Source organism: Chrysemys picta, chromosome 21 (assembly GCF_011386835.1).
Source record: "Chrysemys picta bellii isolate R12L10 chromosome 21, ASM1138683v2, whole genome shotgun sequence".
In the NCBI taxonomy this organism is placed as follows: domain Eukaryota; kingdom Metazoa; phylum Chordata; order Testudines; family Emydidae; genus Chrysemys; species Chrysemys picta.
Window position 1 is genome coordinate 14340021 of NC_088811.1, and position 22296 is coordinate 14362316.

At 40.8% G+C, this 22296-nt stretch overlaps 1 protein-coding gene across 10 annotated transcripts in view; it reads left to right on the forward strand.

Annotated features, from left to right (window-relative positions):
* Nucleotides 1–20005, forward strand: part of FHAD1 (forkhead associated phosphopeptide binding domain 1) — a 64126-nt gene extending 44121 nt beyond the window's left edge. For 7 of the 10 annotated variants that reach the window (XM_008167332.4, XM_042852943.2, XM_008167333.4 and 4 more), the window contains 12 exons: nt 1196–1421; nt 2125–2206; nt 3312–3418; nt 4239–4398; nt 4746–4875; nt 8163–8298; nt 9713–9837; nt 10814–10909; nt 12701–12921; nt 14544–14709; nt 15764–15844; nt 19650–20005. In XM_008167332.4, coding sequence (XP_008165554.2) covers nt 1196–1421; nt 2125–2206; nt 3312–3418; nt 4239–4398; nt 4746–4875; nt 8163–8298; nt 9713–9837; nt 10814–10909; nt 12701–12921; nt 14544–14709; nt 15764–15844; nt 19650–19748 — 1629 coding nt within the window. In that variant the 3' untranslated portion in view covers nt 19749–20005. The remainder of the gene's footprint in view (nt 1–1195; nt 1422–2124; nt 2207–3311; nt 3419–4238; nt 4399–4745; nt 4876–8162; nt 8299–9712; nt 9838–10813; nt 10910–12700; nt 12922–14543; nt 14710–15763; nt 15845–19649) is intronic. The other 3 variants (XM_065575208.1, XM_042852941.2, XM_008167334.4) reach the window with 2 other exon arrangements.
* The last annotated feature ends 2291 nt before the right edge of the window (nt 20006–22296 follow it).

The window sequence follows — 22296 nt, forward strand, 5'->3', positions numbered from 1 at the left end:
TTTGCATTATACACATTTTTGTTTGAATGCAATTTCTTCATTGCACCTTGATGAGCCAGGCTGGTTCAAGCACATCCAGAGACCCCTGCAAACCTATTAATTTGAGGGGTCACCTCCTATGGAACTGTCGCCCACATGAGAAGTTTGTGGGTATTGTAGTAGTAGCTCATAGTTTTAGCTCTGTAGGTCCCAGGCTCAAACAGGGTCAGTTACATAATCAGTCAAACTCCAGCAATCCACACTTACAGTTAAAATTATGAAGTGGGTTGAGAGCTAGGGGACTTAGTGTACGTCTACACTTACTTCTGGTTCGGCGGCAGGCAATCGATCTTCTGGGATCGATTTATGTCTAGACGCGATAAATCGATCCCGGATCGATCCCGGAAGTGCTCGCCGTTGACGCCGGTACTCCAGCTCGGCGAGAGGAGTACGCGGCATCGACGGGGGAGCCTGCCTGCCGCGTCTGGACCCGCGGTAAGTTCGGACTAAGGTACTTCGAATTCAGCTACGTTAATAATGTTAATAACATAGCTGAATTCGAAGTACCTTAGTCCGAACTTACCGCGGGTCCAGACGCGGCAGGCAGGCTCCCCCGTCGATGCCGCGTACTCCTCTCGCCGAGCTGGAGTACCGGCGTCGACGGCGAGCACTTCCGGGATCGATCCCAGAAGATTGATTGCCTGCCGCCGAACCAGGAAGTAAGTGTAGACGTACACTAAGTCACGCTATTAACGTAGCTGACATGTTATTAACGTAGCTGAATTTGCGTACCTTAGTCCGAAGTGGGGGGTTAGTGTGGACCAGGCCTAAGAGGGGAACCAGAAGTAGGGACAGGGAATAGGCAGCACATTGGCTGTGGCCAAGGGAAGCTGAAACAACCTTTGTTGGGGGAAGTGACAGCAACACCTAGGCTGCAGTAGCTGGATCCCTGAAGCAGGGGAAGCAGCCAGTAAGTGAGAGAGCTAAAAAGGCAAGAACCCCAGCCCTTCCACGAACGTCAAATATCCCCACTTTCCCTTTGGAACCAGTTCCAAAATGTTGGGGCAGGGACTGGGAACGGTTCTCAGGTCTTGCTACTGTTCATGAAACACAGCTTGTTCATTCACTTCTTTTATGATATGGAAGAAAAGTTCAGAGCAGAGCTTTGAAAAGTTTCCGCAGAAAACTTCTCAGAGACTTAATAACTGTTTCCTAGGCCATGTTGCAAGATCACCTGTTGATGCAAGACAAACATCTAACACTCATTCAGGATGAGAATGAGTTACTGAAGCAGAAAATTCAGAACGAGATAATGGAATATAAAGAACAAATCAAGCAACATTCAGAGACAATTGTGGCTTTAGAAGACAGACTAATGGAAGCCACACAGCATCAGAAGATTATAGAGGAGGAAAATGTAGCTCTACGGGAAAAAATAGAAAGTAGGTAAATGGATGTATGGGAGCTGTTTTTTATTATTATTATAAACGCTCGGCTACTGTTAAATTAGCTGCATACTTACAGAAACTGTAGTACATTGACTTCTACTCTGGAAGAGCATTCTCTTGTGTGTTACCCTGAGGTAGGTCTGGATATCTAACATGAATCAGAGTATGAATAATATATCTATGAAAAGTCTCTTTTATTTTACTATGTTTTCTAGTATGACTTTTCCAGATGCACTCAGGCCATGCTTTAGTGAAGGATCTGTAACCCTTGAAATCAATGGGAGTTAAGCACCTACTTAGAGTTAAGCATGTCTTAAGTGTACCTGAATAGGGATGGACTTAAGTACAAGTTTAAAAGCTTTCCTGAATTGGGCCCTAAGTGACTGACAGGATGAAGGACCGAATCTAACATTTTCTGTCTAATGTGCCATGGTTGCTAAGCCAAATATTTCCTTGTAGCGGCTTGCTGCCTATTAATACAAAGATGCGAATGACTGGATTTGAACAGACAGACGTACAAAAAGAAAGACCCTAATCAAATAATGTAATTCACTTGTTGATGGGAAATCTACAGAACAATCTCTCAAAAGCCCTCTATTAAACTCAGGCTGCATCACAAAAGCAAACAGACCTCAAGAATGCATAGGTTTTGAGAATAAACTAGTAACTGAGTTGATTGTTTTATTTTTTTCTTTAGTATTTCAGAAAGAGCCTCAGAAGTCCGCATCATCTGTTTCACAAGAGCTTTCTGACAATGAAGAGGCCCATGTTTTTCTGATGTAAGCAGCTGACAACTATTCTCTGATTTTGATCATCATATAAAAGGGTTTAAGGAAAACTAGTAATCAGTAACAGACTTCTAAAAAGACCAAGGGCCTGATTCTCATCTACACTAAGCCCCCTTTATACCATTCTGGTTTTATAAAGGAGCCTCCCCATGGCGGTAAATGGAAGTTACTCACGCTTTCAGGTCCCTAAGGGTTTGTCTACACAGCAAAGAAAAACCCATGGCTGGCCTGGGTCAGCTGATTTGGACTTAGGCTGCTGGGCTGTTTCATTGCCGTGTAGACTTCTGGACTCGGGCTGGAGCCTGAACACTGGGACCCTCCCATGCCACAGGGTCCTAGAGCCTGGGCTCCAGCCCAAGCCTGGAAATCTACCCAGCAATCAAACAACCCCACAGCCCAAGCCTGCGAGCCCAAGTCGGCTGGCATGGGCCAGCCATGGGTTTTTCTTTGCTGTGTAGACATACCCTTAGTGTATATGAGAATCAGGCCCAGAACATCTAATACATGTGCATGTGCATAGAGTCCCATCTCAATGTGAAATGATTCGTACATGAGAGAGGAGCCAGTCTATATCATCTTATTTTTGTGGTTTTTCTTCAGCTCAGTATCACTTCTGCGGACTTAAACTATATTTAAGCCACAAAAACATAGAGCATGTAGTTCTGACATTGCCTTGACTACTACATTCATTGCTTTTGTGGGTTTGAGTATGGATGGCCAATGTACTGCCCATAGGCCAAGTGATGGCTCTCCGAGTTCTACACTGCTCTTACCTTCACTGTTGAGCTGCATTCAGCTGAGACTGTTATATAGCGTTCCACCTTGATTGGAGTAGGTCTGATGCAAAATACCACGTCATTTTATCTGTCATCCATTCTGCAACATCTAGGCATGTTGGCTTGAATTAAGAAGTGAGAAAGACAGTAATACCTAACTCTACATGCCTGGATTTAGGGGATTTAAAATCATATTTTTAAAATAATGTGTGTGTGTGTATTACTTATATGATCTTACCCTATATGACACGTACACTTTAAGTAATATTAATCTTTCAAATGAAATTGGGTTTTGCAATTATCTGCCTCATGAATTTCAGAGGAGAATTAGCAGCTGCTCGGAAGGAAATCCAGTCCAAGCAGGCTATCATTTTGGGATTAAAGAAAGACCTCTCAGAAGCCAAAGCCAGAATGTCGGATATGATAGGTTTGTGCAATGTATCATGTGATTTACAATACTGCCATGACTTCCCCCAAATCATACTTAGATAATAGGTGTTAATGGAAGGAGAAACAAGAAAGTGAAAATGGATATTATTTTCTCACTGGAACATTTTCATTGAGGTTTAGGCAAAAGCAAAATTGTCTGGTTTTCAGAAAGTGCTCAGCATCCATCTTATGAAAGTCAGCCCCCTTTAAGATGTCTCAAGTTGGGTATCCAAAATCACTAGACACTTTTGAAAATTTTGGCCAGAATTCTTAAATGCTTTATCTTTAGGGGCTTAAATATTGTATTCTGCATAGGAAGGAAGGAAGGAATATTGTGGAATAGAGTCTGACAAAATAGTTTTAAAACTAGAATTGTGTGTATCTGATTTATTTAGCGTGCTGGTAGCCATGGAATATGGGTGCATGTACCTACATTACAAACAGGATATTCATTTAAATTGTCCACAATGAACAATACAACCTATCTCATCTCAGTACTTTTCCAACCCAGAAGAAAAACTGCACTAGCAATGATAGAGACACAACTGCTGAAGTGAAAAGATATGCCTTGCTCTGGGTTCTGAGGGGCAGTAAACTCAAGCTCTAATGGACTGCCGGAGTGAGTGAGCTCTGTATCGGAGGTCCTTGGGCGTACACAGCTACGGACTGTCGGAAAAAGCACCTTCATTGATCTCAGCCATCGTGATGTTGTATGGGGAAGAGAAGCATTCTCCAAGACCCTGCTCCTAATAGAGTTGAAGGCACCTAGCATCAGGCACTAAGGTAGCCAATAACCACTGAAACCTCTCTCCATGCAGGAGAACTCAGTGAGAAACAAAAGATGGAACTGGAGCGGAACCTAATTCTTGTTGGAAGCCAAGAGAGTGAACTGAAAGTGCTTAGAGAGAAGCTATTTGAGATGTCAGACCTTGTGGACAAGAAGGATAAAGACCTGAGAACTTCAGCTGAAGAATTAAGGTATAAGTCACATCAACATAAAGAATAGCAGAGGGTGAGCTACCCAGCCCAGCAAAGAAAACCACTGACTTCATAAGTCAAATTAGTATTTCGTTTAGATAACTACTTCCCTTGGAAACATTTTAAAATGTAAATTTTTACTTTCCTCTGCAGAAATCTCAAACAATCTTATACGGGGATTTGGAAGAGCCATTGAAAATTGAGTGGTAGCTAAATCACTGCTAGTTATCTCTTCCTCTCTATGTATTTGTATGCTTTAATAGTTATTCATGTTGCTGTTTTCAGCAGACTGATTATTCACCTTCACCCGTCATCCTCTTCAGCAATATTTTCTGCTCTTAACACAGGCATACGAAAGAAAAACTGAAAAAGCTGAAGAATGCAGCAAAAGAAAAGGAGAGTGAATTTGAAAAGCTACCACAAACAGATGTGCAGGCCAGTAATACCACAAAGGATGAAGTCCCCAAAACCAAAAAGGCAAGTCCAAATCAAAACAAGCCAAGAAACTGAGGCTGCAATAGACGAAACTGAATAATAAAGAATAAACAATTGTTAAATAAAGAAAACCTAGAGCAAGATGTCCTTGATGCAGTAACAGAATCAAACTGAGCGGGCAAGCCCTGGTCAACAATCTATGAGAAGCAATATCCAGAAAGGATCCACAGATAATATATATTTCATAACATTTTCCTTTGGATTTGAGATGTTTGTTTCATTAGGGGCTGCTCTTTAATCAGACACTGCTCCTGATTCTGATCTCACACCAAGTACACTTACATCAAAGTACACCGGTTGAAGTCCGTGGAATTACAGTGGTGTAAAACTGTACAGTGGTGAAATAAGAATCAGACTGCTGGATCCATTGCTTTCTGGCATATATTTGAGATTTTCACTGCCAGATTTGGTGCTCTAGGCAGCTGTGAGGGAAGGAGGTGGAGGGTTGTATTTACTTCCCGCCTTTAGGTGGATTGGGCCAGGGAGCCACATTTTTAGTCTCAGACCAGAGCAACAGAAAAGGTTGGTTACTCACTGCCTTGATGAGTCTAATGCCTTCCAGCAGGCTTTCCTGGTACATATGTTTGTAGTGGTAATCATTTTTCTGCGCAGCTATGTGCTATCTATGTTCTGCACCTAACTATCCTAGGCCATTGCATAATCTGACTATTGCTACCCCTGTCGTTCCTTCACTTCCCCCACCCTGCCTCTTCTATTCTTTAACCTCTTTTGCTGCATCTTGTCTTAAATTAGAGTTCACATTTTTTTCAGGGCAAGGATTGTATCTTTCTATGTGTTTGTACAATTTGTAACACAAAAAGGTGCTGAATTTGATTGGGGCCTTTGGATGCTACCTCAATACCAATAAATGTGATGTTGATGTAGATGTGGGATTTATGATGGATGGCTTTATTGACCATAATAGTAGTAAGAGGAAAATGATAAAAGATTTTAAGGTAAAGTGGCTTTAAAGTTCTTGAACAAGAGTTTGTTTACTTGGCTTTGTCATAGAAGTACATTCACTGTTAGACAAGCAGCATTCTCTAATGGGCTAAGCCCAGGACTGAGAGTCAGAAACTTTTGAAAAGAACAGGAGTACTTGTGGCACCGTAGAGACTAACAAATTTATTAGAGCATAAGCTTTCGTGGACTACAGCCCACTTCTTCGGATGCATATAGAGTGGAATAAATATTGAGGAGATATATATACACACATACAGAGAGCATAAACAGGTGGGAGTTGTCTTACCAACTCTGAGAGGCCAATTAAGTAAGAGGAAAAAAAAACTTTTGAAGTGATAATCAAGATAGCCCAGTACAGCCAGTTTGATAAGAAGTGTGAGAATACTTACAAGGGGAGACAGATTCAATGTTTGTAATGGCTCAGCCATTCCCAGAAACTTTTGAGTTCTCTACCCAGTTCTGCCAATTCTGCCACTGACATGTTGGCCCTGGGCAAATCGCTTACACTGAAATTCTCAAAAGTGGCTTCTTTTAACTTCAATGGGAGTTGTCAATGCTCTGTACTTGGGAAAGTCCAGGCCCAAGGTGTCCCCGGTCAGATACTCAAAAATTGAGATACTCAAAATCAATAGTTTCAGACTGGCAGCTGTGTTAGTCTGTATCAACAAAAACAACGAGGCGTCTTTGTGGCACCTTAGAGACTAACACATTTATTTGGGCATAAGCTTTCGTGGGCTAAAACCCACTTCATCAAAATCACTAGCAACTTTTGGAATATTTAACCTCTCTCATTTCCCCTTCTGAAAACTCAGGATAACAGTTTTTACGTACTGCAAAACGTAAAATGTGATGATTACTTAGCTAATGTTTGTACAGCCGCTTTGCAAATGTGAAGTGTTGGAAGTGCTAAGTGTTGTTATAATTGCCAATTAGATTGTATAAAGCAGCTTGGAAAAAAGATACCATCCTCTAGCTCTCCCACAGCACATTCCTATTCTTTCCGGTGATACGTAGGCAGACAGGGTCTAATGTACAGTATAGGATATTTTTGTGAATAAGAAAACGGGAAAATGTGCGCTGTTTTCCTGCTTTGTATTGAACTGCTGCATATATTACTGTCCAAAATACGAACCGATTCAAAAAGGTTGTAATAGCAGAAAGAGGTTTTTTAATTAACATCTTTATGAAAATCCTCTGTAATAATAGGCAAAATGCAAGATGAACTGACTTGACTTATACAGCCAAAGTGGTGAATCGTGGCTGGGTGTTGCACTGAGAATTAGCACCAGCCACGTATTGCTTACACATGAGGTGGGGAAGTTTGCAGCTGTATATGTGCAGCACTACTTATTTTTCATTTTATAAATGACTTGATTTTAAACAATACAATGAAAATAAGCATTGAGACCCTAGAGAGTATCCTCCAGTTATCATTAGCTGGATGCAGTTTGAATTAACATGCTTACATAGACATCTGTGTATATTAATCGTAAAGCCAGACACTGAACAGGGGTGGAATACTGAAATGCATAATTTATATATATTTTTAAAAAACAAATAGGGGCATAATTTATAAGATCACCTTCAGAGGTGGCGTACAGAGTGAATTGCTTTGAAAACAACAAACACATCAATGTGAGATGCAGTTTCTTGAGAAGGCAGGGACGGAAATAATTGAAGAGAGCAGTGCCTTAATTTAAACCTCTGTTGAAAGGGGTTGAAAAAGCTGACTTGACATTCAATTTACACATTGAGACCAATGCTGAATAAGCTGCATCGAGGTGTGGCGGCCGCCATCTTGGCTGACACAGCAGGGACTGAACCAGAGACCTCCAGAGCTAAAACGCGTGAGCTGCAACAGCCTGAACTGAAGAGCCAAAGCTTTACAGCTAGGACAACTCCTGTCCTTTGCGGATTGATGCAGAGGGGGACCTATACCACATATTCTCCAGTGTGTTACATAGGCACTGCTAGCCAGCCGACTACTCCTGTTTTAATTCCTTATCTCTAAAACCGATGGAGAGAGCTACTTTTCCCACAGCAACCAGAATTCGAGTCTCAAAACCCCTAAGATGACTAGCACATGACTTCTAGCTGGTGAGATCAGAATCACAAATACTGCAAGTGGGGTAATAGTTTTAAGGAAAGCTGCAGAATTTTAGGGCCCAAGCACCTGCATGCATGTGTTTACTTTGAACCAAGGTTATGATATGGCTGTTATTCAAGAGTTACATGGTGCTCGTTTGTGCAGAGCACAGTAATTTGTAACATAATCAAAGATGGTTTGGATGGGTTTCTGATTTCAGAAGCAGACTTTGGACTTGGCAGACCTAGGAGCTACATGTAAAGGCCTCAGACATGAGGAGACCATTCAGCGTCAAAAAGATGCACTGACTGAGCTCCGAGACAGAATCAAGACGCTGGAAAAGACTCAGTCTTTAAGTAAGTACAGCACGCAGTTCTTCTGCTAGAACATTTCCTGGTAATTGTGTAGGTTGAATATAACTGAAAGGGATACTGGGCTCTTTCACAACAGTGAAAGAAATCAAATTTGTGATGTTGGGATTACTAAATTTTCATAATATATCATGACTAGGGCCCCAGTCCTCCTAAAACTTACCCACGTGCTTAACATTAAGCACACGAGTAGTCCCATGCAACAGACTAGGAATAAGTTAAGCATGCGTGTAAGTCTTTGCAAGACTGGGGCCTAAATCAATAGAATGTTTAAAGCTAGGAAAGGCAACTAGCCTAAATTGTGCAACCATTGTCCTTATATGGCCAAAATCTGCTCTTACTTTCACCAGCGTAACTGCATAAAGTTGAATGGATTTACACTTCGGCAAAACCAGGCCCATAGTTAAATGATAATAGATGCATACCGTGTATCATTCAGAGATAGTCAAGTGTATATACGTATGAAGGGGCTATATCCTGCTCAGAGGTCAGCAAAATGAATCAGCAAGAAGAACCCTTTAAGCTCTGTTCACTATATTTTAAGATTCAGATACTGAGCAGAGGTCTGACTAGACATCTAAATATCATGGGCCACATCTACTCCTGATATAGGCAGGTAAAACTCCACTTAAGTCAATAGTTATGCCTGCTTATACCAGCAACGAACTTGGCTCTGCGAGCAGTATTAATACAGTAAGTTATATGTGTTTTTGCTGTGAGATTCCTTTCCTGTTTTAATTTAACTTTTTTAATTGTTCTCTCTCTACATTTGAAGCTGGGCAAAGTGATTCCCAGCTCGCGTTGACATACTCACGCTAGTGCTCATTGAGCTAACATGCTAAAAATAGTCGTGTAGCTGCAGTAGCAGCGTGGCTAGCCCACACTGAGTACAAACGTGCCTGAACCCCCTGGGTACATACTTAGCACAGCTAGCTTGTGCCACTGCTGGCTGTGCTGCCCGGCAACACTATTATATGTAGTGCACTAGCTAGATGAAAACTAGTGCAAGTATGTCTGTGCGAGCTGGGAATCACACCCCTAGCTCCAAGTATAGAAGTAGCCTCATTCTCTGTCCACAGTTTATACATCTTCAGAAAAATATTGAAGATAAGTATAATCCCCATAAAATTCCAGGATTAGAATAGTAATTTCCAGGGCAATCCCTAAATTTCAAACCTTTAGTACAGTGTCTGATTACTAGATTTATCGTGGGTTATGTTCCTGATTTTATGAGAAAAACATTCCATGTGTTACCCATTTTATATTTATATTTTTACAGGAAAATGTCTTTAGGAAATTTTGAGAACTATTATTAAAACAGTGTGCTTTTAGTAAACCCATTACATCTTACATGTGACAATGTAACAACTCTGCGTGGGGGGTTTTCTTGTTCCCTTAGCTATTAAAGAGAAGGTTCCTGAGCCACTTATAGTGCTAAAGAAAGACCTATCTGAGAAAATAGCTCAGAAAATAGGCTTAGAAAAGGAACGTGTGCCATCATCAATAAAAAAAATGGAGGCCAAGGTAAACAGAATTTTATATATTATTTTAGTTGTGGTTTCATTAGAATACATAGGAACATTTTTAAGGTGCAATAAGAAAACCTACAGATAAATATTCCTTAATATCTTTGACTTTTTAGTACAGTTCTTGAAGTCATCTGTCTTTACAAAAAGTGACTTCCTGTAACTATATCTATATAGAACGTTTCCAATATCTCTCTCCTTTAACTCAGCCTTACACAGTGAATGTTGAGTTAACACTTTGGGGCTGAGATTTTCAAAGCTGCATAGAAGATTCGGACACCCAGTTCTCAATATTTTTCACTTCAATAGACTAGTGCTGATTTACACCCCCTACGTCCTCTGTGGGTCCATCTTACTATCTGCCTTTAGGCTGTGAACCATGCAAAAAGGCAACAAAATGTATACGGAGAACAATAAAGGAACTCCCCTGATAGTGTGAATGAGTGTAAAAAACCAAGGAAGCCAATTGGTGGAATCAAGTGGCGTTTAAGTTGACGTGAATGTTTTGATGCGCACATTATAGTTTTTTAAATCATCTTCTGCCTTAAAAAGTCAATGGTAGTATGGGCACGCTCTAGCTAAAGAGAAGAGTGTCATAGCAGGAAAAAATGAACAGCACACATACAATATCATCAAAACCCAACAATCACTGGGCACTGAGCAAGAGGGGGACCCTAATTAAAAGCCGGTAGAAAGATTCATGTGGAGGTGGTGCCCCTTTTGAGGGTGGATCAGAGAAGAAAGAGACATGGTTAACCAGAAATCAGGTGTGTTTAACATGTCATTTAGTGTACTTTGCACAACAACATAATAGGCCTTCTGGCAGCCAGAAATGACACACTTTGACATTGGTGGGTATTTTTTCACCACAGCTTTGGGTTCTTGCGGTTGTTTTGTTTGTTTGTTTTCTGTGGGAGGGAGAACAGGATTTGGTCTGCAAGTAGTAAGGAGATCCATTACTCTGTCTATTTCAGCTTCCAAGCCATTTTCCCAACACATATTCAAATGTAGCCTTAGAGAGGACAGCAAAGTTGGAAATGTCTGATGCTTTAGACCTCAGCGAGAAGATGGTATGTAAATAAATGACAAGGTACAATCGGAAACAGTATATTGTGGGTCCTGTTAAAATCAGTTTCAGAATTTAGTGATCAGCTTCCAAGTACCCTGGGAATCTCATGTACCCTGGGAATCTCATGTATTTCTTAGAGTATGAATTCATATCTGCAGGAACTTCAAAACCTCTGTTAGCTGCCTGGGAAATATACAGACCGAGCAGCTCCCAATGGCATGTGTTTCTTTTCCCTTCAATTTTAACCTCCAAAAAAAATGTTCCCTTAAAAGACCTTAGATCTTTGAATGTCTCCTTAGTATGGCATTAAAATAAAGCCCAAATGATTTATGTAGCCAGACTGCCCTCCAGCTAATGGGCCCCTTCAATGGCATGACAGCTTACTGCAGTGGATATGTGCTGGAGTATGCTTTGCCTTAAAAGAAGAGAGGATGTGTAGGAATAAATAGCCTGAGACATAGGGATGTTTAAAATGTATTTTAATGAGTTGGGAGCAAGTGCCATCCTTAACCTTCTCTAAAACACACACCACACACACTATGTAAAGCCAAATACTCAGCCCCTTTCTGAGGTTTGGCAAATTTAGCAATGTTTAGTTCAAGCCTTTTCCCCAAGCTTAGCTGCTCCTAGCATTCCTACCTTCGAACTGCTCTTCTGTCTCTGCTGCTGCCTGCCTTGTGCAGAGTGGGATTATGAGCCACGAGCATTAGTGAGTCAACAAAACCCACTAAAAACTTTCCCCTCAGAATCAAGACTGACTAACAGGGCAGGGTGTTTCAGTCAAACATTACCAAGGCTGCTGCACCTGTGGTGCATGATATAAGAAGGGCTGTGTACATAGAGAAGCCTCTAAACTTCAGGAGACATAGAGGACTGAGTGTTCCGTATGCGAATATATGGTTGGGTATCCCTCTGAGTGACTGGAAGTGGAAGACCGAACCAAAAATCCAGTAAAACAACTGGTTCAACTCCCATGCTGTGTTGAGGTGGAAGGAGTTTTTGCTATATCAGTCTAGGCCTTTATAGCCTGCCCATCATCTGAATGCTTCACCCCACGCTTTCCACTTCAGCAGAGGTTATCTGAGTGACAGCTCTCCGCTTCCCCACAGTTTGGGTCAGAGAATGTTTCCACCTGATCCTGCATATCCCAATAACGGCTTTGTGAGCCACTGCTGAGAACCACTGCCCAAGGACACAGTCAGTGCGCTGACTCATCTTGTTTCTATTTATGTCCCAATTACGGTGTGTTATTTATCTCCCCTTTTTTAAAATGTGCTGATCATCACCAAATAACTGTAAATAAAATCTCCCTATTTTAAACCCAACAGCGACATTTCATCCTGGTTTCTACTTCCTGGAAACAACACTGACCTCCAAGGTCTAGTTAGTTTTGAGTCCTTATGCCTCCATTACATCACTTTTTACAGATCCAGACTAACATGGCTACCCCCTGATACTTAACCCAACAAATAGTGACTTGAGAACCATTGGATGCTGATCCAGTTCTGCACCTAACTGCTTCATAGTCAAATTAATTTGTCTAATACATTATGAATGAATTTACATATTTGGTACGTTATTGTTCTGCTTGATTCCTTAGGAACACATAGAGAGGATAAGGAAAAAAATAGGTTAAATTTAAATGAAGAGGCTAGCACACAATCGTTTATTTACTACCTTTGAATCCTTTACACTAAAACAGAATGAAAGCAGATGGGTTGAGCAGTGTGAGATTTTTCTAATTAGGAGTCAGCACACCTAGTAAATAATTCATTCTCTCCTCTTCATACAGTACCTCAACTTAATTCATGCTCTTGGAAGTCTGATGAATGTGAAGGAGCTGACAGGAGTGCAGTCTGTTAAGCATCTTTCTCAGGATGAGAGGGAAAAAGTGAGACTGCAACGACAGAAGGACCTTGAGCTGCTGTACGATAAGATCAGTAAACTCAAGAGTCGGCTAGAAAGGAAAGAAGAACTACTGAAAGAGTATGAGTCAGACATTGGACAACTCAGGTAGAGAAAACACACTTATTTACTATTTGCTAAGAGCCATGAGAGTGGATCCAGCTGTTTTAGCAAAAAGACCCAAAACTGTGACAAAAATTTGTGAGAAATCTAGCGAAAGGAGCATATTTACAATTCAGTTTTAATTACAGTATCCTTTGGTGTTTCCATCAAAACATTCACTATGTTATTGCGTGGAAATAAAGCTGGCGTAAGCTAGGAAATGCCCTCTTTGAACTTCATAGCTCTCTAAAATGGTATCTTCTAAGGCCACATCAAGCTAACCAATGAAATACATTAGGAATTCTATTTAAAAACTAACCATACAAGATGGCACAATGTCTATTATTGTATTAAATACCTATGTGTTGTTAGGATTGTCCATTACAAACTATGTATGGAAACTGTATGCCCAGTTTTCAGAAATGGATATTTTAATAGGACATCCAAATTCTGAGCCCCTATATCAGCACTTAGGCATTCATTCATTTTAAGCATCTGAGTGCCCATTTGAAATCCAAGTTTAGGGCTGGTCGCTTAACTACATCCCATAGAAACTCGCATTTGAAAATAGAATCCTGCAGATGAAAACGATATCTAAAGGTTTGTAGTATGAGCAGAGGGGCGGCGGCTGCTTCTATTCTGCAGCAACATTACTCTTGTCTGTTTTTCCTCTTTGAGATTTATTATTAGTAACAGATATAATAATTATATAGTCTTTAATTATTTATATGATTCTTTGAAAAATCCATGGCAAGTGATGCAGTGTTATTCTGCTTAATCATATGCATCACATGTGGTGTTTGTCTCGTACAAGAAAAATGTCTAAACAATTTGGAAAACGAAGCCAAAAAGAACAGTGGAGTGTTGGATGAGATTCCCTGGAATCTCTGGTTAAAATTCCACCCCGAAATTGAAGGAAAGGTTGGGGTTATTTCCCTGCCTATGAAGAAATCCCCATCCCTGTGGATAGTAAAGTCTCCCTAACAGAACTAGCTATCCCCAGAACACACAAAAATGCTTTTTAAAGGAATTTTTTTTTACTTTGAAATGTACAAAATTGCCCCAAATATGCAGGTATTTTCAACATAATTCCTAAGGACAGAACTCCCAGCAGCCCCTCTTGAGTCTTCACCTAGTGTTCACAATCATGCACACCAAACGATGTGCTGTGCTATCTTCACACTCCATGTACTTTGCAGAAATCAAGTATAAACATTCCTAGCAAACACACTCAGTATGTTGTCTGTGGAATGATGCTACCTCCTTGCTTGGTTGTGGTATGAGAAATCATTTTTGTTTCAATAGGACGAGTAGATTCCCCATCCCTAGCCATTCCTTTCAGCAGAGACATGCAAAGAGAGGCGTTTATCGTGGACTAAGGAGAAATTTTTGTGGGAAGTCCTTGTTAAAATATTTTCAGCATTTCACAGGAAAAAACAGGGGGCCTGTTTCTCATTTACACTAAGGCCTTTTCCATGCCTCTGGTAGTGTAAAGGAGCCTTAAAGTGGGTGTACATGTAATTTATCCTCTCTTTTTAGGGCCCCTTACACTGCCAGAGATGTATCAAGAGGCTGTAGCGTAGATGAGAATAAAGCCCAAAAGACTTTATCTCTTCTGTTTTGTACAGGGCGAATAAGGTATCTTTGCAAGCGTACCAGGCCGAGATGACTAAACTGGAAGATGAAGTCTATAGAGAAGCAGAAGAGAATGCTCTGCTAAAAGAGGCTCTAGAGAGGACACAGTTCCTGCTGAATCAGGAGAAAAGATTGAACAGAGCTGTTAAACTGCATAAGGTAACGGTCTAGGGACAAACGTCATGGCAGTGCTTCCATGAACCTGGTAACTAAACATCCTCTTCTCCAGCTGTGTGTTGGACAGTAACCTAATGATTTAGGGGGGCTGAATTTTGGTAGGTGCTGCTTGGAAACATCCTTGCTGTGGCAGGCACCAATGAAAGATGATAGAGATAGCTGCAGGGTTAACATGGAGATGTCACCCTGCAATCCAAACACCACAGAACAAGACCCTCCAAGTTTTGACTTGGGTATGTGGAGGAGGGAGGGGAGCTAATCACAAACATGTAGTAAGCTGGAAAGGCCTCTGTGTGTCTATCTTTGCACAGGGTTCAGCAGATCCCAAGGAGCCTATCACGTTAATATGTAACCAAGAATAGAACTAGCTGAGATTTAGGACAAAAATAGTAGCACACTTGCTATTTTTTCCTTGATTTCTCTAATCTAGCTGTGTAGTGTCATGAGCTTGGAGAGTGCTTTGTAGCCCCAAAAGGGCATATGCTAAGTGGTTTTATCCTGACTGTCATATTTAGTTGATGCTTTGGGTCTTCATCAAAATGTCCCTTAGAAGGGTGAATTGCACATTGATACAAGAAAAGACAATTCATATTTGAAGGAAGTATTGAGATTAAACAATAATTGTCAGCAGTTAGCTGCTTTTTTCATTACAGCTTGATGTTGGCTTTGGGGAATGTGAGTAACTAAGTCTGCTTTAGGAACAGAGGGTCCTGTGGCACCTTTGAGACTAACAGAAGTATTGGGAGCATAAGCTTTCGTGGGTAAGAACCTCACTTCTTCAGATAAGAAGTGAGGTTCTTACCCACGAAAGCTTATGCTCCCAATACTTCTGTTAGTCTCAAAGGTGCCACAGGACCCTCTGTTGCTTTTTACAGATTCAGACTAACACGGCTACCCCTCTGATACTAAGTCTGCTTTGTTGATCTTATCAAATTTGGAGTCATATTTAGTTCTGATGTGTGTCAGCTAAATTTTTGATAGGATGTCCAAGGCAAGATTTGCAATTGGATGTCATTTTACTGGTATTTTCACCCAGAGCCATTTAGAGGAACTGGAGAAGAGAAGTGAAAAGTTGTCACCATGTTGTACCTGTTCACAAAAGGACAGAGCCAGCAAGGTATGAATATGTCTGAACACTTGCTCATAGTAGCAGGATCAGTGTAATCATTTTGCCTAACTTATAAGATATGGACTTCAGTACAGCTAATAATAATTCATTTGTGTGTCATAACATCCATGAATGAAGAGATTGAACTGGCCCAGCAATATGAATGAAGAGCTGTCAGTAAGGTAGTAGTAATATTAATGGCATTGATCCAAAGAACTCAAAGCAGAAACCCCATTATACAGACTGGGAAACTGAGGTACGGAGAAGTTAAGCAACTCATTCAAGATCACATAGCCAGCCAGAGGCAGAAACAGAACCCAGCTCTCCTGATTTCCAGTCCCCTGTTCCAACCAACAGAGCACAGTGAAGTAGGGGAAAGCCAGTGTTGCAACTGAATGAACAGCAGGAGGGAAGCAGCAAGGAACTGTGGAGGGGAGGAAGCACATACAGCAGGAGCCTGGGGAGCAGATGAACAACACAGGGGAAACTGGGAGGGGCGCCATGTATTGAATTAAAAAGGGCCAAATTTGGAACATAAGTGAAATGACTATAATTCCATAGAGGCGCTCAAGCTCTCAGTGTATGCACATCCTGAACTCAGGGGAACTCTGGCCTCTTCATTCCTTAGTTGCCGATTATTATTTGTATGTGCAAGGCACTACAAACATCAACAGGTACAGAATTTGAAATTTCTGCAAGCTCTACCTAGAGAACCTTGAATGACGTTGTACATTTCAAAGCTGCAGCATAGAACCAGTGCACAGTCATTCTCTCCCGACACTTGGATGTCTGGACTGTGCATGCCTTTTTCTGATTACATAACGAGTTAGTGAACTGTAGATTTTTGCAGTAAGCCCCCCATCATACTGCGTAAAGTTATGGTTCTCTTAACCACTTGGTCAGCCTAAGACAATCACCTTAATTAACCTATGCTCTGTCTAATGCATTCTATGCCTAATTAACCCATTAATTGTAAATCTCCTTTTGTAGAACCTGGGTAAAATTTTCAAAAGTGCCTTAGTCCCTCTAAAAGTCAAATGAGATTTATTTTGTTTAGGCCCTTTTGAAAATTTTACTCTCTACGTCTATAGGGGAAGACATTCTTGAAGTCACGATTTACCTTCTCTGCAGCTGAGAGGTCTTTTTTGTAAATCACAGGCTGTTTATGGAATCTAAAGGTCCCTATATCTCTATCTGAAACAGAATTGTGCAGCATCTGTTATTTGCTTATGAAAATACCTAGTCCAGAAGGGCCCAGTGGTCTTTCTATTACGGATGTGACCACACCATTTGCTTTAAGCATCTGTAAACACAAGTTACTACATTTTACTTTTTACCAGGAGGAAATAATATGGTCTTGATACACCACACAGGGGGCTCACTCTAGTAAAGTGGTGCTTTAGAATTTTTCAGTATATTTGGAATTCGTTTTAAAGATCCATCTCCTGGAGTCATGTGATTATCTGAGACGCTCAGCATTCATTTTTTTAAAAAGTAAATCTCTAGCCCTCATAGTTGCAGATAAAAGCCTGAAAACGTGATCCCCAGAGGCTCAAAATCCAGAAGGCAAAAGAATAAAAAGAACCCAAAATGTATTATTTTTCAACTCTCATGATTTTTTAAACCAGTTGCCTCAATATGGGGGGCCTGACTCATGATTTTTGAATGCTTGGGATTGGCAATCCTCTGAATTTGTTGTCACAGACAGCATCCTCACACTCACCATCCTTTCACCGTGGAGCACTGGTTTTAGTTCTCCCAGGCACAAGGATATACAGAGGGAATCCCAAGGTAGGGTTATGAACCAGTAATTGGTAATCTTCTTTTCAGATCTACGCCCACCTACCCCACACAGCTCACTTAAATCCCTAATATTCACTAGGCAGTCCACACAGATGACACGAGATAATTTCTTTGTGACTTGTCGATCGCTGCTTAGTTACCATAAAGCTCCATGTACACTTGCGGTGTTTCACAAATAATATCTGACACTCCCCTGTGGGGGAAGGAAACTAGTACATTTTATTTGTATTAACAAGCAGATGCTTAAAAAAGCAGAATCCAGCACCAGATTCCCTAGATCAGTTAGTAAGGATTATAAAGGGTAGGTCACGCATAACAAATCTGATTAACTTCCTTGTGGAAATGACAATGAGAGCTGACAGGAGAGAGGCAGCAGACGTAATGCACTAGGAGTTCAAGAGGGTTTAAACAGCACCCCCAAGGGAGAGAAGTACCGTGTATAAGATTAGTAATTACAGTATTAATGATGAAAAATTGGCATAGTGTCACTGGTCGGATAAGGAGAGGTGATGAGTGATGCAGGGATTGTCCTAACCTCCAGTCTTAGTCAGACTCCAGAGAAAAGAACTTGCAGTTGCGTGTACTAATTTTCAGACCAAATGCAACTGGAAGGGAAACCAGGACCTAAAAGAACAGAGCTTACTCAGAAGAGTGAGAAGAGAGGCAAGAAACAGGGAAAGGGATTCTACTTGGAGGTCACATGCAGTCTGTTCATGAAAAGGAAGTGGTGATAACAGTGAAGGGAATATTTCTAAAATACTTCACCTCCCTTTGTCCTACTTCCTTTTGGCTCTGCACAATCACAAGTATCATCTTATAAAGCAGTGCCCCAGTGTCCGGGCCCTTCAGACTTCGGTCTAATCTGCATTTATGCAAGTCACCAAATCATCAGACAAGTTAGCAGAATGCAGTGGGACTGGCATTCTCCTACAAACAGTTTCATCACTGCAATAAACAGGAGTACAGCTCATTAGGATTAAAATGCATTGGCAAGGCTATATGAGGCTGTGCGAGGAGTGTCGTGCGTAAGGCACGGAAGGTAATTGTCCCTCTCTGTTCGGCACTGGTGACGCCTTGGAGCACCGTGTCGAATTTTGTGTCACACTTAAGGAAAGATGTGGACAAATTGGAGAGAGTCCAGAGGAGAGCAATAAAAATGATAAAAGATGTAGAAAACCCAACCTTTGAGGGACGATTAAAAAAGCAGGCATGTTTAGTCTTGAGAAAAGAAGACTGAGGGGGGGGGAACCCGATAACAGTCTTTAAGTATGTTAAGGGCTGTTGTGAAACAGATGGTGATCAATTGTTCTCTGTACCGACTGAAGGTAGGACAAGAAGTAGTGGGCTTAATTGGCAGCCAGGGGGTTTAGGTTAGATATTAGGGGGGAAATTAAATTAAGCTCTGGAATAGGCTTCTAAGAGAGGTTGTGGAGTCCCCATCATTGGAGGTTTTTAAGAAGTTGGACAGACACCTGTCAGGGCTGGTGTAGGTTTACTTGATCCTGCCACAGCACAGGGGGCTGGACTTGATGACTTCTTGAGGTCCCTTCCAGCCCCACATTTTTATGATTCTGTGGTTTAACCCAGCTCTATCAGTAGCTCATTGTTACGAGGATTAAACCAAATCATTAAAAAATGGGTGCTGAGATTCAGATTTAGGTATCATAAGTGGCCTGATTTTTCTTAAGTGCTGGATATGCAGCAGCTTCCATACATGGAACCAGGCCTCATCCTGGCCTTCCATCTTGTGTGCTACACTAACTTGGTGCTGGCATCATAGACAACCATTTGCACCACTGCACCTCCCTCCGTGTGGTGTTACTGCTACTGCATGTTGGCAGTCTACACTAGCAAGTTTACCCTTTGGTTTAAATCTGCATTTATTGCATAATATTGATGTGATGAACACATGAGCATGAGAAAGATAGGAAAGTTCAGGTTTACATTGCAATCTACAAGCTTTAAGTTGTCCCATATAAGAACAATTTTTTAATCTCTCTCTGTTTCGCAGCCTGGACCCAAAACAAAATCATTCCCCGAGAAGCTGAAGACAACAGACCATGTGATAGAAACATTTAAGAGGAGAGCACATAGTAATGCCACCTCATAGGCATTTCTCTTGCAAAATCCTGTGGTAGGAATTTGCCAAGTAATGTAATACTATTTGGGTTAGACCTGTTATTAATTGTATTGTTTTTATGAGAATCCATTTAGCCCTTGTGTAAATACATGAAATGCTGCAGTATATCTTGAATTACATAGGACTTGTTTTTTCTTAAGTATGTTGCTTATGTACCATATTGTATTTTTGATTATTAGAAGTGTAAGAAAAATGGTCATTTTAATACAAACTGATATATAAATTCAGAAGTGTCTTTTTTATCTTTATACGTATCCTTTTTTTAAATAGTCTCAAACTCCTAAGGTCTGCTTAGGTTAAATTTTATTATGCTGGTGTAGCTCGCTTGAGCCCTGACACAATCCTAAATCCATAATAGAGTTGCAACATGAGGTATGAAAATGGACCACCAGGTTCTAGCAACTAAATTCCAGCATTGCATAAATATGATTGAACAGAACCGTTCTGAGTCCATTGTGTAATTACAACCAATTGAAAGGACGCTGTTCGTTTACTAGTATGTTACTTAAATAATACACCTGCATGAACAATCTGGGAGCCACAGTTGATAAGCAGCCTTAGGGACCAACCCAAATTCCCATACTCCAGGGAATACAGAACAGCAAGGGCTCACCTGTCTGTTACTCGGATCAGATGTATTATTTATTACTATAGCGTTCTTGAAAACTAAAGGCTGTTTTCCTTTGCAAAATCAGAGCAAAATGTTGGTAGTAGCTACCCCCAAAATAATCCTTGATATCTGAGAAAGTTAATCTTGCTAAGTAGTGAGGCAGATGTTCGCCCATTCACTGCTGGGTCAGTGCAGTAAGCTAGTGGTTCTGGTACACATTGTCCCCACAGTCATTCTCCCTTTGTTGTATTCTGAACAGTTTGCACAGATCCTTTCAACAATGGGTAATTTGGATTCTAGGCTGTATAGATAAAATCTTATTATATTGCAAATTGTCTACATGTTGGCACTAACAAACTGGCTCATTTGTGCTAAAATGTCCAGTGTGTGGACGTGCTTTAGTCAGAGTCTCACTGCTAACGTTATGTACGGTACAATAGTCCGTAACCAGTAGCTCTTTTCTGGTGCAGACTTGGTTTAGTTCCTAACACACTGGGTAAAGTCTGTCTCTGTTTAGGACTTGGCCTATTTTTCTTACCAGATGTGCAATGTGCTTCCATCTGTACAATGTCCTGAGTTTATTTTGGGACAATACATGACCTCATATGCCTGTTTTATTTTAACATTTTGCTCTGACCCCGTCCATCTGTTTTGTTTGAACCTTTGCAGCCGTTCTTCCTTGAGGGTTTTATGGGGCATCATTATTTTGCAATCCTCATATATTGCCCTTCCCCCTGCCCTATAACATTAGCTAATTTCTATAGCTGCAGTATCCTTGAATAATCTAGTTTTGCATGTGGCTATCACTTCAGTATTGTCCCAAGGATTTGAAAAGTCCCCTCTGTCTTGCTTGTGATAAATTTAATCTTGAGGTCAGCGGTTAGTAAGGTAATCATTACCAAACTAGCATATGCTCCATTATTTCCTACTATTTTTTCTTTCATATTCTTATCCATTGCTCTTCCCAGTGCATCAGCTGCAGATGTAACTTTGCTACAATACTTTCAGGTCATCTCAGAAGCTTGATCATAATTTTTTTAATCTGCAGAGGACAGTCACTCAGGGACTTCATAAAGAATAATTGCTGGCTTATGGTCAGTTTCAGACCCTTAATAGTCTAATTAAACAGTTCTCTAGCAAATACAATGTTTAGCAGCTTTTTTATCTATATGTCTAATTTCCATATGTCAGTCAATATTGTATCTAAACAGGAGGTCATCACTGATAATCAGACCTTTGCTCAAGGTTTTCAAATGTTTCAAAATATTTTGCAACACAGGGAAACTGTTACGGTTATATCATTCCTGCAGAATTCTGATGACACCAAAAATCAATAGGTTTGCCCTTGGTGCTCAGCATGTGATGCCAAAAGTCTAGTAACGTCCAACAATCTGAGAAGTTGAGGAAACTAGTACGAGCCATGTACTTGGTGTGTTACGGCTCCTCCCAAATTGTTAAAAACATATAAATGAAGTAAATTTGCCCTGATTTTCAGAGGTCCTGAGCAACCGCAGCTTTCTGTAGAAGTTAGTGGGAACACATATGTGCTCAGCACCTTTAAAAATCAGGGAAATTATTTTTAAAAAGCTTATTTTTAATAGGATACCTATTCTCAAGATTCAGTGCACAGAGCCAATGTGCTACAATAACCTTTTCCAGCAACCTCATGCATGGAAATATCTACATCTTTGCGATTCGCACTTGCATTGAGTCATTATTTTATCTCTGTATTTGGCACTGGTTCAACTGCTGCTGGAATACTGTGTTCAGTTTTGGTGCCCATAATTCAAGAAGGAAATAGATAAATTAAGGAGGGTACAGAAAAGAGCAACGAGAATGAATAAAGGCTTCGAAAACATGCCTTACAGCGAGAAACAAAGAGTATGCCCTGGTCTACACTGGGGGGGA